The sequence below is a fragment of the Amblyomma mixtum genome, chromosome 9, assembly GCF_055824585.1.
Source record: "Amblyomma mixtum isolate Tamu chromosome 9, ASM5582458v1, whole genome shotgun sequence".
In the NCBI taxonomy this organism is placed as follows: Eukaryota; Metazoa; Arthropoda; class Arachnida; order Ixodida; family Ixodidae; genus Amblyomma; species Amblyomma mixtum.
In genome coordinates this window covers 115781782-115799361 of record NC_143020.1, presented here as the reverse complement: position 1 = coordinate 115799361, position 17580 = coordinate 115781782, and the positions used below count along the sequence as shown (strand labels likewise).

General features: G+C 48.9%; 2 protein-coding genes across 11 annotated transcripts in view; one reads left to right on the top strand and one right to left on the bottom strand.

The window, feature by feature from the left end:
* LOC149330872 (thyrostimulin alpha-2 subunit-like) overlaps positions 1-17580 on the top strand; it is a 233407-nt gene that overhangs the window by 106177 nt on the left and 109650 nt on the right. Inside the window, exon 1 of one of the 6 annotated variants that reach the window (XM_089561582.1) lies at positions 6519-8503. The exons of the other annotated variants lie outside the window; for them this stretch is intronic. The gene's annotated coding sequence lies outside the window, so the exon portion shown is untranslated. Of the gene's footprint in view, positions 1-6518; positions 8504-17580 lie in introns of those variants that run through there. 6 annotated transcript variants of the gene reach the window in all.
* Positions 1-17580, bottom strand: part of LOC149330876 (uncharacterized) — a 43167-nt gene that overhangs the window by 4690 nt on the left and 20897 nt on the right. For 2 of the 5 annotated variants that reach the window (XM_089561584.1, XM_089561585.1), the window contains exons 2-3: positions 5128-5227; positions 1118-1414 (exon numbers count right to left, since the gene is read on the bottom strand). In XM_089561584.1, the coding sequence (XP_089417710.1) occupies positions 1118-1407 (290 nt within the window). In that variant the 5' untranslated portion in view covers positions 1408-1414; positions 5128-5227. Of the gene's footprint in view, positions 1-1117; positions 1415-5127; positions 5296-9813; positions 10668-17580 lie in introns of those variants that run through there. The other 3 variants (XM_089561583.1, XM_089561586.1, XM_089561587.1) reach the window with 3 other exon arrangements.

Here is a 17580-nt window from a genome sequence, read left to right as displayed (position 1 = left end):
TTCTCTTTCTGCTGATCTCATACCTCTCCTCTATCTGCACGTGGCAGCGGTGGTGGCTTGGCTAGAGCCAGTAGCAGGCCCATGCAATTTCCTTTTCATTCTTCTCTCAGTCACAACAACAACAAGTGTGTGAGATAGTGACTGAGTGGCCGACCCACCGTGAGTCGAGTGCTGCTCACGAGTGGAGTCGGATGGTGTGACGTGCTGGTGTCTCGCTGATCGTCGCTGTGCGAGAACAGTCGCGTTGTATAGCTCTCGGCCCCCGTGCCGATGTTGAACTATATTATGCCCTGTACATAATGTATAAAGCGTTTTCTTAGTCTCACCGACGCCTGACTCGGAGTCTTCGCTACCGCTAAGAGAGCTGGCAACGCTCAGTCACGAAACGGGTGGCGAGCGCAACGGGACCACCTCTATGGCAGAACAGTGGTGGCAGCGGTGGGATGCCCAAAGTCACAACAACATCAAACAGCCGAAAGCCGGGTGCTGCGGCACTGGACAGAAGAATTTTTGAACGGGAAAGAGCTTATGAACGCAATTTTCTCATATATTGTGGGATTTCGGTATAACAATAAATATGCCTGCAGATCTCTCGCCTGCAGGCTTGCATTTCGTTTTGCTATTACCGTTCTTGTTGTCAAAAGCGTTCCCTATTGGGTTTTGATGACAGGTAGCCCTCACTGCTCGATGCGAACGATGGTAAAAGCTTAAAAAGATTTTGCTAGAGGTGAGAAGAATTGGCCATTACCTTCAGTATTTCCATAACAGTACAGCCGGCCAAATCTTTAGCTGGCGCGCACGACGGCCCCTTTTTCTGTGCTCCTGCGTTTCCGAAGAAACAAACTTGCGGAAAGCTCCAGAGGCTTTGTGAGCTTGTGCTTCGATTTGATATTTCCGCAAGTTTGCTCCGTCATAAGCTGCAGGAGCACGGAAAACGCGGCCGTCACGCACGCCAGCTAAAGATTTGGCCGGCTGTACCATACAAATTTCCAATGCTTTTGTCCCAAAATGTTGGACACGGAGAATGTATTTTCAAGCAGACCGCGTCCTGACGCCATCCCAACTACGCAGCAGCGGCCGCGTTTGCGCTTCCTAGCGAGCGGAGCCCGGCGCTCACCTAAACAGGTGCTCCCTGAAGATCTCCTTGGCCCTGGCGAACTTGCGCTCGTCGAACCACTCGGGCCGGGAGTCGGCGGGGTCGCCGCAGTCCCCGCTCTCGTGCTGGCCGCTCCACAGGTGGTCCATGCTGCTGGCGCTCGGGGAGAACACCGAGTCGCGGTGGTCGCGCGCCGGCTTCGACTCGGCGCTACGCAGCCTCCCCTGGAAGCGGCAGGCGCCTTCTCCTCCTCCTTCCCCCGCGGCCGCCGCTACAGCTGCTGCTCGCTCGAGGAAGCCGTAGTCTCGCATGGCTGCGCTGCAAACGAGGAGACAGTGGGCGGAGGCTGTGTTCGCTCGAGAGCGCGACGTCTTGCGAATTGGATGCAGCGGCAGTGCCGCTGGAGCCTCCGAGCGCCAACGGTTTCGGTTCTATTTGTCGCTGTGCTCGATGCGGACAAGACTAGCAAGAAACCCCAAATGAATGAATGAATGAATGAATGAATTAGATGAGTGAGTGAGTAGACCGACCTATGAAATCATAATCTGAAAGTGAATTGAAATTGGTTATTTGCTATCTTGTCAAAAATTCACTCGTTCATTCATTGCTGCATAACATTTATGAACGTTTCTGGCCCCCTGGTAGCGATGACAGAAACCAAGTGCGATGAAAGAGCAGCAGCCTCAACCTATAACCACTTGAACCAGCGACGTGGACACGGGACGCAAAACAGCTTTTCTCGCTCTTCCTCTAGGCTGTGCTGTCTACTGAAATGGAAGAACAGCTTGAATATTAAGCTCTTCTAAATGGGCATACGTTTAAGCAGAGGCTCTGTAGCAAAAGAGACGAAGAAATAAAGAATGTAGGAAGAACGCACGTCAAAAAGTGCGAACGGGCACAAAGCCGGCTTTAGGAGTAGAAATGCCGTGGTTTGAGATTGCAAAGGACTGGACTGAGACGACAACGCTTGACGCATACGGGGGATAACGAGGGATGGTGCCGCGGCTGAGAATTGTGTTCCCATGTTTCTCGGGTCTCAAATGCTGCTCGCTCGCTCGCTCGCTCGCTCGCTCGCTCACTCACTCACTCACTCACTCACTCACTCACTCACTCACTCACTCACTCACTCACTCACTCACTCACTCACTCACTCACTCACTCACTCACTCACTCACTCACTCACTCACTCACTCACTCACTCACTCACTCACTCACTCACTCACTCACTCACTAACTCACTCGCTAACTCACTCATTCACTCACTTCATTCTCACTCACTCACTCACTCACTAACTCACTCGCTAACTCACTCACTCACTCACTCACTCACTCACTCACTCACTCACTCACTCACTCACTTCATTCTCACTCACTCACTAACTCATTCGCTAACTCACTCATTCACTCACTTCATTCTCACTCACTCACTCACTCACTAACTCACTCGCTAACTCACTCACTCACTCACTCACTCACTCACTCACTCACTCACTCACTCACTCACTCACTCACTCACTTCATTCTCACTCACTCACTAACTCACTCGCTAACTCACTCATTCACTCACTTCATTCTCACTCACTCACTAACTCACTCGCTAACTCACTGACTAACTCACTCACTCACTTCATTCTCACTCACTCACTCACTTTATTCTCACTCGCTCACTAACTCACTCACTCACTTCATTCTCACTCACTCACTCACTCACTCACTCACTCACTCACTCACTCACTCACTCACTCACTCACTCACTCACTCACTCACTCACTCACTCACTCACTCACTCACATATTCTTACAAACTCGCTCACCGATCTGCTCACTCATTCACCCACCTTCTCATTAATTCACTCACGTACCCGCATACACGTACAAACTCACCTATTTACTCACTCACCAACATACTGACCCACTCTCTCATATACTCTCACAAATTCACCCACCCACTCACACACTTATTTACTTACTCACGCACACACTCAGACACACAAACCCAGCTGGTCACTCTCACCCACACGCATGCACAAACAAGAAACAGGTGTGCCAGTTTAGTAACTGCAGGTGCGGGCGTTTAACGCAACCTGAAATCTCGATACACGCTTAAGAATGCACTGCATGGTATTTTCTGAGCCATGAAGAGAGCTTCCTTCAAGACCTCCAAGGACGCGAAATCATTCGTTGCGCATTTTCGCGTAAACGCATGCAAACGGAGAAGGCTTCTCCCTCCCATTAGGCGAGGCACGATTTCCCCATTCGAGGGATCTTTTGCGTGCACTTTGTTACGTTCACTGCGCATCGCTCTGTGACAGAACTGGCCGCCCCAAGGACAGTCGGTATTGTGGTCCCGTAATAGCTTTCTGCCTCTGCAGCACGCTTCGTTTCTTCTCCTACTTCCGTGTTTTATTTTGATTTTCCTTTGCTCTGCCCCCAGTCAGCCTGGCGCGATGTGAACTGATCGAACATCACTTCCTGTGATCGACGAAGGTGTTTTTTTCGAGGTATAAGAGTGCGGCTTCCAAAGTTATAGGGGGCCCTATTTGCAGTTTCGACTTTTGGGTCTCCTGATGTATATACCGGGTGTCCCAGCTAAATGTAACCAAACTTTAAAAAAATGCAAAGTGTCCTAGTCCAGTGAAACCAACTCAGGATTGTTCATAGTCGCGTGGCCTAGTCTTGAGTATTTTTATCGCTCTTCAATGTTAATTAATTAGTTAAGTTTAATTAGCTAACTTTTTAATTATTGACTTCGGAAAGAAAGTGTGAATGCAAAAGTTTTAGATCACCTCGAAAAACCGCTAGTAGTGCTGTTTCCGTCAAGTTACGATTTACGCAGCTTCATTTATTGGCCTTAAAAGAAAGTTGTCACGTGACCAGCTGCTCGCTCACTTCTCTGCCCCAATGTGCACCCAAAGTCTCATCGAGGAGAGGTCTTCAAAAAAAAAAAAAAACGGATTTTATTCTTTAAGGCGCGCCTTGGGACGTTGAAGTGGCACGGTTGTCATGTGGAAGCTTTTTCTTATTGTGTGGGTTAAGGTTAAACTCCGGTAAAAAAACTACTTTACGCAAATATTACTTTGCTGCAAATGTCTCAGTAAGCTGTTTCTCAAAGCGATCTACAACGTTTCCATTGACATTTTGTTCCTCAAGTCAATAATTAAAAAGTTAGTTAATTAAGCTTGACTAATTAGTCAACCTTGAATAACGAAAAAAAAATACTGCAGACTAGGTCATGCGACTCTAAGCAACCCTCATTTGGTTTCAGACGGCTAGGACACCCCGTGTTTTTTAAAAGCTTGGTTATATTTAGCTGGGACACCTGGTATATCCCATCACCATGTACTGTAGTGTGACTATGAAATAAACTTGATTTGATATTATTTGACAAAAAAAATTGAATTGCGATTTGTCTGTTTCCTTGTTAGTTTCAATGGAAAACGAACTGGCCGCTGGAAACATGGTAGGCTCTCTGAACTATTCATATCCTCTTTGGGTCACTTTGGCAGTTAATCGCATGCGACATGATTTCTGAAAATAAATCCTGCGTGCCTTTTTCTGTCTTTTGTCGCCTGGTTAATTTTGGCAAGAACTGTACGCCACAATGCCTTTGATTTTTCTCGCTCTTCGATGAGACCGTATACTGAAAGGCTGTTCGAGGAGTGCAGGATTTAAACCCGAAAACCTGATCGCAATGTAAAAACAAGCACTCCCGTTCCCTGCTATTTGTTCACTATCTCTTTGATATTACTTCTACTTTTTACTTAAGAGACCTGATGCTGCTCTACTTAACTCACGCATACAGCGAAGCAGAGGCCTAACACTTTGCATTCCCACGCACCTATTTCAAGCAGTGTACAGGCGCTCTTATCAAAAGTGTGTAAATAACCTGATTTTAAAAACGCATTTTAAGCCCGAGGTGTTCGCATTAGAACTTGTTTGCAGGTAGAGATGTATAGCAGTGCCTGAAAGTCTCGAGAGTTGCTTCAATAAAACGGAAAAAGCACCCACGCAGTTGACACTCGGGGTGCTTACCTTTCGCACTCAAGGAAGTTGAAGGGCTTCTTTCTTGTCAGGATGTTTTCCTTGCCATGCCAGGGCGAGGCAAACCTGGAGCACAGGCCATGTCTGGGGTCTGCAAGATTGTTCAGCACCGAGTGAGCCTCTCTGCTTGCTTGCGTGGGTAGAGAAGATCATGTCACTCTAGAAACAATCAAATTTTGCGTTCAATGTTTCTAGAGTAACCCGTGTTTGTTTCTTCTGGCTCAAAATGGTAGCGCGTGCAATAAAAAACATACACATGTTAGGTTGGTTGGTTAATGGGGTTTAACGTCCCAAAGCGACTCAGGCTATGAGAGACGCCGTAGTGGAGGGCTCCGGAAATTTCGACCACCTGGGGTTCTTTAACGTGCACTGACATCGCACAGTACACGGGCCTCGAATTTCTCCTCCAAAGAAATTCCAGCCGCCGCGGCCGGGATCGAACCCGCGTCTTTCGGGTCAGCAGCCGAGCACCATAACCACTGAGCCACCGCGGCGGCACATACACATGTTAGTTTCACCTCTCATGCGTGCAATTATAGGTCTTGTTGCAGTATTGTGTGCATGTTAACGCTAGTCTTTGTATAACGTCTTGATATCTTTTTATACATTTCTGTAAATTTATGATAAGATGGGACTGGTTTTTTAGGTATACCAACAGATATCTTGTATAGTATTTTTGTACTGTTATCACTTTTGCCTGCCGCCGGTTCCCACGCCTCGTCAAGTTGTTGCTACAGCTTTTAGTCTGGGATAGCGTCAGCATTGTGAAATGTTGAAAGTAAAGGGGAATTGAATGTTGCGGGTTCCAGAAAGAGAGAAAGATGAACGGAAAGGCAGGGAGGTGAACTATAGGCTACGCCCAGTACGCTACGCTACACGTGGGAAGGGGCATGGAGCGATATATAGAAAGGGGAGAGAGGAAAGAGGGATCACTTTTACACGTGTCCGTAGGCAATTACTAACAGGGTACAAAAGGCACGCAGTGAAAGTTTTATCTTAAAACTCAATCCTGTGTCCTTCAAGAACTTGAGAAGCCCCTTCACAGCTGTCCTCTGCGATGAGGGTTCAGTCCAAGCACCCACCGTTTTTCGCGTAAAGCCCCACCTCGATGGACAATTCCGAGGCGTACGGGAGGAGCGCCTGCGCGCCCAGCACGCGCCGCGACGGACGTTGGAAAGTGGCGTGCACCTCCATGTCCCTGGTGCTGGCTCGCTCCCCTTCGCGAGCCGACTGAAAAAATGTCAAGCCGTGAAGAAAAGGGGTTGGGGGGCACTGAAAAGACGAATTAAACCGCGAAGAAAAGTTCGGGGGGGGGGGGGGGGGGGGGCTCAAGCCGTGAAGAAAAGACTCCCCGAGAGCCCCGCGGTCCTCCCATTGTTGTAAACCGGACCTCGCTTCCGACGCGCGCGCGAGCGCCTGTGCGCAGGCGCCGATATCTGACATGCACAGATATCTGCGCCCCGCTCGCGCCTGCTCGCGCGTCGCGCCTTGCGCATGCGCAGACAGGCTCCAGCGTACGTCCGTGCGCGTAGGCGCTTCGCGTGTACGCCTCGGAAGTGTCCATCGAGGTGGGGCTTAAGAGACACAAGCTGAATTTTCAAGGTTGTGGATATAACACCACTTAGTGGAGGTTTGTGTACTGGCGTTTAGAGCCCTATACGATGACAGGCCAGTGCCTATTCCTCGCGTCGAGGTCGTTACAGTTAGCATTCAGGCACACTGCTTCTTCTGCTGGGCTTAATTACTTGTTCGCTCTATTCACTGCATGGTAATGAATGTATATTCACTTTAAACGGGCACTCCCTCAATAAAACAAATTAGGAGAAAACTCGAAGTGAGAGATGACCTGTAAAGATTGAAGCGAGCACGACCTTTAGGCCGGAGTAAAAGCGTTGTTCGTCAGCAGGACTCAGTACAACCGCAGGCTTGAGGTTCAAGACTCTGGGACACATAAAGAAGTTGGGCGAACTGTCGGAGCGCTTTGGGTTGACGGATTGTAATCTGATTCTTAGCTCTTTCCTATCACTGCTCATTGGATGCAGTTGCGGAACTGCCGTTAACGAGTACCGCGAACACTGGAGTGCGTGGCCACAGACGGGTCCAGTTTACTCCGCCTGCCTGTCTCCATCAGACATAGGCGCGCTCATCCGGTTTGCGATAGCTTTTCTTGTGTTTTTCTTATTTTCTCGCTTTACCACTGCAGCGCCACGTTCACACTTTCCGCCGATCTCAACTTGCTCAGGGCGGTTCCGCTGCCAACACCGGCTGTGGCCCGCTTGGGTGAAGCGAGCGATATCAGTTCCTTGTCCTGCAGCGCTTTGATTTCGCTTCCATCACCGTCGTGTTATCAGCGGCTGGTTGCGATGCGAACAGCGAAAAAGATCAATCGCGTTGCAGCCGGTGCCCAACACGACAGTTCCTGAATCGCTAGTTTCTGCTAGTGGGTACAACCTTATCGCAACCACAAAAGCCCAAATAAAGCGGAATCAAACATTCACCCGTCAGCGTGCGGCCTGAAAAGAGAGCGTCAATCATTTCTCTTTATCTTCGCGGTGTGGAGCGACCCGTTATTGCAAAGGTCGCCCACAGCCTACAACTGCCAGAATTTTCCAGGCATTCCGTGATGTGGGACGGCTCGGAAACTTGCTCCGTGGGCACTGACAGAGGGTTACCGGCAAGGGTTAGTACTATCGCGCTCAATATGACTTGCAACACACGAGCGTGGGGCCGCAGCGCTTTCCGGACGCACGGTGGTGCCACCAAGCGGCGTGCTTGAAAACAGAGGAGAAAGGATTCAGCTGTTCTATCAGTCAGCCGCATCCCTCGCGTCGTCTGCTCTGCGCAATCTGTGATCAACTGCAATATGCGCCTTGCATTGTCACACAAATGACACCGCGCTAGCGTTGGCGATGCGATAACGCTATGCTTCTTTCAAGACGAGACGACAGACTGCTGGAACAGCAAGATCCTTTCCCTTTCGTTTTCAAGCCCGTCGCTTGTCGGCTCCACTATGCTTCCGGTAAACGCTCCGGCTACACTGCCGGGCGTTGCAAGTGATATAGAGCGCGATAGTACCTACTGATTGTGGCCGCTGCAGCAGACACACCCACCATTACGGCTCGTGAGGTAAAGGACACTTTTGAATGTGTGCCAGCACGTCAACCATTAGGCGTCGTCTGCACGAGGCAGTTCTGCGAAGGCGTGCATACCAGCGATATCCGGAGCATGTAGAAAAGCAAGGCTTGTGTTTACGCAAGACCATGCATCGTCGACTGCGGAGAACTGGAGCTACGTGATGTTCCCTGACGAGCCCGTTTTCAACTCACTGGCACCAGCGCCAGCGAATTTGGAGAGCCGATAACACCAGGTGTGCATTTCCTTCCATACTTGCATGTCGACCTGTCATATTTGAGGTAGGATTGCTTTAATGCAATGGCCATCACATTGAGAAGTAGAACTCTTGCATGGGCTATAGTTGGTACGTGAGAAATACAATACAAGACGGTGCGACAGATGAAGACAAAGAAGACACACAAAATGCCGCTCTTTGTGTGTCTCCTTTATCTTCGTCTGTCGCGCCGTCTTCTTTCGTCATATTGAGTAGAAGAGGCCTTCGTTGCTTTCTTAATTCACGCAACCGGTCGATCAATGTTTATTTGTTCACAGCGCAGCCAGACGTTGTTAACATGATAAGGATGGAAGTAAAATCAAAGCGGTGCTAGCCAGAAAGCTGATAGCGCTCGTTTCACCAAAGCGGTCCACAGCCGTGGCCGCCAGCGATATAGCGCGATGCGCAAATCAAGATCGGCGGAAAGAATGCACAGGACGCTCCAGTGGCAAAGCGATAAAACGAACGTCAAAGAAAACAGAAGCAAAACTATCGCGAACTGGATGAGTGTGCCTGATGACTAGAGGCGGGCGGCATAAATTGGACCTTTAGCAACGCGCTGCGCTGTTCGCATTTCATTTGACGTTGCTAGTACATAGTTTCTCTGCAATTTTCGGTCCATCAATCGCCATATTTTGGACTGCTAGCTGCATTAGAAGGTATCCGCTATGCTGTAATGATGCCGACATCTGCATTTGTGGCTATAACAAAAAGAGCGGTTTTTGAGGAAAGGAAGTGGCTTGATCCTTGATTTCGATTCTCTGTGTTGCTCTTTACAAACTAGGTTACTTACAACCAGATGGGCAGGTTGTGATGACGTCACTAGATCACGGGACTTTTTTCGATTAATCAGCGAAATTCGTGACTTCGGCGGGGCTTTTGTGTGCCACAACTTTAATGCTATCTCATTAGGAAGAAAACAAAAAGGTGTGGAGTGCGTTAACACAAATATATTTGGTATTTTGAAATTTACAAGGCGGATTTCGCGGAGCAGGAAGCAATGAAATCGGCCAGAAATGTTGGCCTCTGTAACTGGTATTCCATTTCAAAGCAGGCAAGACTATAAGCTCTCGCACTTCGAAATGCGGTCACTTTGACGCATAACAACTTGTAATGACTAGATGAGAACGAGAAAGGCAGTGTAACGAAAACTACCAATCGCAATGTCGCTGGATTCTTGTGCGGCGGCGTTTCATCCGCAGCCGAATTCAGTGCAGTGCAACGAGGCGTTAACATGCAGGAATCTAGGACATGAAAATGCACACGTGCTGCCGTCAGTAATTACAAACCCCTCAGAGAAGATCTTGCAGAATTGAGTGTCATATCCTGTCGCCTTCTGTAACGCACTGTCCGTTCTCCGATGCCGGGCCAGGTCTGCCTTTCACGTAGGACTGAACGAAAGCCACACACGTCGACGCTTGAATGCCCCAGTGCGAAACACACGCGCTGGTACAAGCACCCGTTGACCGCCATAACAAGATGTCTCCTCGCTGTCACGCGGGACGGTTGAACACCTAAGAGTCTTTCTCGAGCAGCACGTTCCAATCACAAATCACCCACATATCGCTTCGAAGTAGGCAGGCCGTGAAGTCACCGTGAGACTCCTGGTCTGAACGGGTGTCTTCCAAGACGCCTGCACATCATTCGAATCCTTGACGGCGCATGGGTGCGGAGATTACACTGGCGTCCTTGAGGCGACGAGTGAAGCGGCGACACTAATTTTGCAATACCATCGTACGGGTCTTCGGCTCATCTGAGCTGCAGCCGCTTGCGGTATTACCGTCTGCCTTCGCCTTCAGCGTTACGCCAGAAGCAGAGCGTCCCCGATGGCAGGTGATGCCAGTAAGTGATTGATCGGTGACGTAAGAAGCGGCTTTCTGCGGCAAGCACTGGTTTCTTGGTTGGCACTTTTTCTAGCTGCCGAAAACCTGATTGTCACTCGCTTCTCGCTCTCTGAAACCCCGTCTCAGAATCCTGGTATAAGCCATTCAGTGCCGCTCAAAGGCGTCCAGGAGAAAGAGAAGCGACAACCGGCGTCTGGCTCCAGTAGTCGACAGCAGAGACTCCTGACGGATTCTATACTTAAGCCAACGACGATTCAAAGCTACATTGTCGAAGATTTCTTTCCAAGGTCTAGGAAGGGCAGCCCTGTCTTGGAGCCGAACATGAGAGATGATGATGCTCTCCAAAACGCCGCAATTAGTAACGGTGTTCTCTGCTAACTGTTCCATGCCGATGCCGACGTCATTCGCAGCGCCGTGTATAGATGAGGTAAGATCAGATGCCGGCTTTGAACGGAATCTATACACCAGGAGAGCATGGATGCGGTTTGCGTCTCATTCTACTTCACATTATCCGATGACGAAACTGGGTCCTGTCCGCAAGCAGGTCCTGATGATGTCTCGTGCAGTAAAAGCGTCCACACTCGTCCAGGCAGAAGACACGGTCCGTCCCACACATCGCAACACGCACCGCACGTCGGACCGCGTACCGAATGCACAAACCTCACCAGGATCGACAAAACGTTTACCAGACGTCTACGCTGAGATCTCGCTCGGTCTTGAAGTCACCTCAACGGCCTCACCACGGCCATCTCACATGCCAGCTGCGGAACAACGACGCACGACTGCGGGCCTCCAGGCAAAACAGACCATGGCGGACAACGGCCCGGGCAATGCTTAGCAGTATCCGGCAGTGGGGCACGGGATGCGAGGGGGAGAGGGTGGCGGTTCTCTTCGCTTCCGTGTTTTTTCGCCCCATCTTACGGAGCGCCGCGTGACCTCTTGTCTGTGGCGACCGCACGCGCAGGGTCTATTGTCGGATGCGAAACGCATGATGTCCCCCCCCCGTCCGCGCTGCTCCAGATGTGCACTGACTGGAATAAGGCCGCCCGGTCCTCTCAGCTGCACCGCTGCTTCCGTCCTCGGCGGCCACAGAGCTCTGCGTGCCTCTGCTGTGGTCACCATATCCCCCTCCTCGGACACCGAGGGTCACACCGAATTGCTCGCGTGCGTCCACATCCGTTTCCGTTGTTCTATTGGTCGCGAGCCTTGAACGAAAACGAATGTGTCGCTTGACACTCGCCGGTTTTGCTCACTGATCTGGAACTTTCCTTTCTTGCGATCGAACAATATTTTTAGCAAACCTTCACACTTTTATACTTTTTATTTTCTGTCGAGAGAAACGGATTACGACTTCTACCAGCACAGAAGTACAAACAAATATTTTTCCTCGCGTGGTTTTGCGAGCAGTGTTTTTCAAAGCGCAGAATTCTGTTGGCGTTTCCGCAAGACTCATTGGACTTCGTTCCTTCCTTATTCTCCGGCTTCTCACGTCCGGTTAACTTGCGTTTTGTCGATAATCTCATTTCCATACTGCAGCTTCTTTTTCTGCGCTCCAAATAGCAGCCTTTTGCATGGACACAGTGTTTGGCAATGAAACTGATGGCTTCTCATAACGACAGCATCAAAAGAACAGATGCGAATATGAAAAATGTCAGCGCTTAGAAAATTTGCTGCATCCTGCTTGCAGTGAAATAGGAAGCTGAATTAGCGCAGTGAGTAGCTTAATTGTAGCTCCTCGGCAAGACAGTAACTAGAGACGTTTTTTGCGCAAGCGAGCTTCTAATAGGCCTAGAGTGTCACACTGAGGATAAAGTCATAAATGATATAATGAATGAGAAGAAAAAAGACACACTGTACGCATGATTTCGCGAGAACAGCTGCCTCCGACGAGCTCACTCAAATATGCGATGGCCGCTTGTAATTTTTCTTTAAAGCACGCCGTTGGCAGTCAGATATATCAGAGAATATAGCTTTCAATATGGAGCGTTTCTTTCCAAATTAAACTGACCGCTTTTTCTTCAGCCGCTTTGGAAGGGAATTTGTCCACAACTTGCAAGTATAACTGCCTTTTGGAGAATAATGAATTTATATGCATTTTTCATCTATGAATGCCTCGAATACAGGCTGGGTAGGGTTTCAAAAATTTGAGTTGTGCTGATACACTGCTGAGTTAATTGCTTGCTTGGCGGCATGAAATGGGATAAATCGGAGTTAGTGCGTCAATGGATGTAGGGACAGTGTTCAGGCCGTTGCGGTCTTCTCGTGTATAAATGGTGAATGACCCTGGATGCGCCAATGTTCGAGCTAGCTTTATGGCGACTTCTGCGGCTTGACGTGCGGCTTGAGATCCGGCTTAAGATGCGGCCAGTTGCTGTGGCCGTAAAGCTGTCGACGGGCGTACTGTAGGTCTTAAGAAAAAACAGTTCATGCTTGAACTGTGCGCTGCCAAAATGCGCACCTATTTCTTTTCAGTCGAAATTTATGGTTATTCAACGTTGAAGTTTATTGTCGTCAGCACGAAGGCGGGACTTGACCTCAGTGATGTACTTATTAGAAACCTACACTGCGTTAATGAATTACCACCCTCCTCCCCTCCCACCAAGTAACTGGAAATTATCGTCGTTAATGCTTTGATACGTTTACCAATTATTCCTCGGTCAGCCATCTACGAACTAGTGCGGTTAGCTCCGTTAGTAGAAGCATGTGCTTGGTTGCATCTCTGAAACAGGATGAATTTTTATTCAACTTTTGATCTTCATCTGTCTAGCTGCCTTTTGCAGCCGTGTGCTGCGCTGTTCTTGTTAGCCTTTGAAAAGATGGCACATACCCCCAGTGGGGGATCGGTCAAGAATCAGGAGGCATCGGTTATGCTGGGTTCTATGTGCACTTCTACGTAGGAAATGAAAGAAAGAAGTGCCGTAGTGGAGGGCTCCGGATTCATTCGACCCTTCGCGACTCTTCAACGCAACAACCTAAAGACAAGGGACAGAAATAAACGAACAGACGGTACACAAAAATAAACGAACAGACGGTACAAGCTGAGCTGCAGGTTATCAAATGGTCGAAATTCATCTGGAGCTTTCCGCAACGGCGCCGCCACGGTGGCTCAGTGGTTATGGTACTCGGCTGCTGACTCGATAGACGCGGGTTCGGACCCCGCCGCGGCGGCTGAATTTCGGTGGAGGCGAAATTCCAGAGGCCCGTGTACTGTGCGATGTCAGTGCACGTTAAAGAACCCCAGGTGGCTGAAATTATCCGGAGCCCTCCACTACGCATAGCCTTAGTCGCTTTGGGACATAAAACCCCACAAAACCAAACCAAGCTGTCCCTTTTACTTGCTTCCTTTTATCCCTTGTCTATAGATTGTTGCGCTGTATAGTGCCTCGAAGGAATCATTGACCAACTAGCCCAAGCTGCAGTACTCTTGTGGCAAATTTTGTATTTCACCTCCATCGGAACGCGCCCTCCTCGATCGGCATTGAACCCGCGCACGGCGGTCGTACAGGGTCGTTAGGGCGTGTTGTACTCATAGGACATTTGCTGTGAGCCAGTCATTCCATTTTCTACAAGGAGGGTGCAGTGTAACGGCAACTTTAGATGAATTTCACTGCAAAAGTGCGTATGCCGCAGTGGATTGGCAGCAAGGGGCTGTTAGGATCGTGTGGTGTACAGGCGTACAGTTTTCAAATAGCATTGGAATGTACCGGCTAGAAGTGAATGTGGTAGAAAAACTTGTCTCAACTTTTCCTATACTCTTTTAGTGTTTGCGTCCATAAGAAGCAGCTTTCAGCTGCTGCGCAATTTTCCTGCAAAAAAATTAAACTTTCAGTATACGCCAACTCGAGGAACTAGATCAACCTTCATTTTTGCCTTTGAAGAATACCGCCAGAGTTCTCTATAATGAAACCTGGATGCGATCCAGGCCCCTCTGAGCAACTGTGCTGTTGAGAACTGGGTCGTCGTCAGATGTTATGATATGGTATGGTACATATGATATCATATGGTGTGGTATGCTGTAGTGTGGGTATGGTATGGTATGATATGGTACGGCGTGGTATGGTATGGTGCACTTTAAACAGAACGGAGTAAATTAGGAGTAAGCTGTCTTACAGCGCACTCAAGGGGTGCTCTAGAGGATATCTTACTTCCTTTTTTACTTCAACATACTTGCACCTACATAGGCGCATTCGTGTCTAAACGGTATGGTATGGTATGGTATGGTATGGTATGGTATGGTATGGTATGGTATGGTATGGTATGGTATGGTAGGGCATGGTATGGTAGGGCATGGTAGGGCATGGTATGGCATGGTATGGCATGGTATGGCATGGTATGGCCCCAGGCAGCACAACAACATTGGCCGAACGTCGCGCAAGTGTTGGCAAAACTTGGCACGAACATCGGTCCTACACTGGCATTTGGGCCGAGCGCTACCACTTCACACATTGGCCTTACTTTCATGCCAGTTTTGGGCCAACGCTCGGCCGATCAAGCGGCCAACGCAGTCCCGATGTTCGTTCTGCAGCATGGACCAGCAAAGGTCTCATACTGGCATCCAACTTTCAAACATTGGTAGCCAACCTTCAAACATTGGTAGCCAGCTTTCGAATAATGGTTTCCAGCTTTCGAATATTGGCATCCAGCTTTCGAATAATGGTTTCCGGCTTTCGAATAATGGTTTCCAGCTTTCGAATAATGGCATCCAGCTTTCGAACGCTGGCACATGCAATTAACCCACTCGCCAATGACCGGCACTGTGGATGGATGTACATACATACCATTCTACCTAGCAAATATTCATAAATGAGGTTGCGAAAGAATTCCAGAAAAAAGACCCGTTTATTGCTTTGAGTTACAAGAATCACGCTTCTAGCGCACACAGGATGGTTTGCGCTACTACCAGCCACCGTGGGGAGTAAAGAAAAGGGTCCCAAGAGCACGGTGGCAGAGGCTGTGGGAAAACAATTTATTTTCAAGTTTGGTGCGTGCCGATCAGGTTGGACAAAGCATCTCGGCCATGCGGCACGGCTAAGGCATCCATAAACCGCTCAACGGAGCTGTCCTCCAGTGAACTGATCAGTCATATCCAAAGTAATCGTTGCACTCCACTTGCAAGGGGACTGCTGGACGGCATTCAAAGAAATTCCTCGTCCAGTTCTTGCACGATGGCCTCACGAAGCGCCAAGCCTGCAAAGAGATGCATGATGTCATGGTAAGTTGAATTATGGCCATCACAGAACAAAAACAAAAATGATTAAATAACACCGAATTCTGTGAAACACAGTCATCGTGAAGACACTAGCAACATATTTTACAGGATAATTTTTAATTTATTCTTAAGAACCAGCACCACATTAGTTGCACAAAGTGGAATTTAATTTACTAAACTTCCCTTATACCAAATGGTTTAATTTAGTTTAATGCGTCGTGTCGCACTCCCAGTAAATATAGACGCTTTACAGCGGCTTATCATGGGGGCTGCCATCTTTGATCACGTGATCACGCCGCCATTACTCGCCTCCTGACCGCTCGGCGCGCGCCTCGTCGCGAAGGCTGCTGCGTCGGACGGTTCGGTTCCGACAGGCAGTGTTTCGGCTGATACGGCTGTAAAGGAGAGGGAAGACGACACTATGGTTTGGCCAAAGCTTGTAAGGACATGTGACAACCCTAATTTGATCACTTCACGCGTGAAAACACGATAGGACTTCATGTCGCGTATAGCCGCTGAGCTCTCCGCATCTTCGAGCCAACGGACGGATCGCCTGAGTGCTTGTCTTTGCATGCGCTGAAGGCTCTGCTTAATGTTTTTTTTATTGTTATTATATAAAACAGCAAGGTTGAATGTTCCTGCGGCCTTACAGGTCGTTGTCCTATCGTGTACCTGCATGCAGACACTGCTGTAAAACGCTCACATGCACATCGTATGCATTTGTTTACAACCTGTTAACGGTGCTTAGGAAACCTGAAATATTTCCTACTGGTTGGACAAACATAGAAAGGCGACAAATATATATAGACACACAAAGGTTGACTATCAAGGTAGCAGTACCATGCATCAAGCAGCCGTCACAAGCTGGCGTGCAATCATTTCGAAGGATTCCGCGATATAATTGTTATAACGCGCGCATGGCAACGCGTTCAAGCTAGACGAATTTCACAATAACGTCAGCTTCATATAAAAAATTGTTGTTCGCTCGACGCTCGATATGCGGACATGGAAATGCTCGTGGTCTCTTTGGTTGTAATTAATCAGCTTCACTCTGAGCGTGCGGAGTCACTTTTAGTGACTGTCTCGCATGGACCGCGAGCAAGTGACAACCGCCCAGCACAGCAGCCGTAAACCAAATGCTCTAATCCGTATACGGTCCACGGAAACCGCGCTACTTGGAACGAAATTGAACAGTAGCACCAAGACGGCGTGTAATACACGGACTGACGGTAAGCGTTGTCCGCTCGCACGGCAGTGTGGTGCATAATAAACAGCAGCAGCATGTAGGATCGCAAGTCGTCTTTTTTTTTTTTCGTTCCTAATTCGGCTTCGGGCGCTCCTTTTACTAATGGCCACACACCATCACTTACGATCAATGGGGTCTCAGCACAGTGCACAACAACTGAAAGCACTCCGTCATGGTTTCGGTGGCGGAACAGCTTCTTCATGCGGCTGTGTTGTGCACTTACCCTCTCAGATTTTCCAAGATCGAAACCTTTCTTTATTAGCTATCTAGCGCAGGCGAACGTGTTTGTTGCGTTCGCCAGTTCGGAAAGGGTGCGTGTCGAACGGGCGTGAACATTGGCATTACCTACTTGTGCAGTTCGGTTCCGTGAAGCTCGCAAACGATCGCATCCCGTACCTTTAACTCTCTGTCGCAATTCTTGCAATCCACAGCACAGCACGTGTTTCCTCTGCCTTTTCACATCGTAGAAAGAACACATTCGGCAGCCACCCGCGATACACGCGGGTGGCTGCCGAACGATACACGCGGGTGGCGTACACGCCGGCGACTTACGAGGCCAGTAATGGTGCCGTGTTCCGATCGCACGTGTGGCGCCATCTGGTCTCAAACGGAAGAACTGCGCGCTGTAAACGGTCTATATTCAATGCGAGATAAGCAAATTAATGTGATATTGAAAACAGATTAATTTATTATTTTGTTTTAATATAACTCGTATCTCTAAATTGCGAGGTAATTTTTTTTCCAGTAAACATGCACA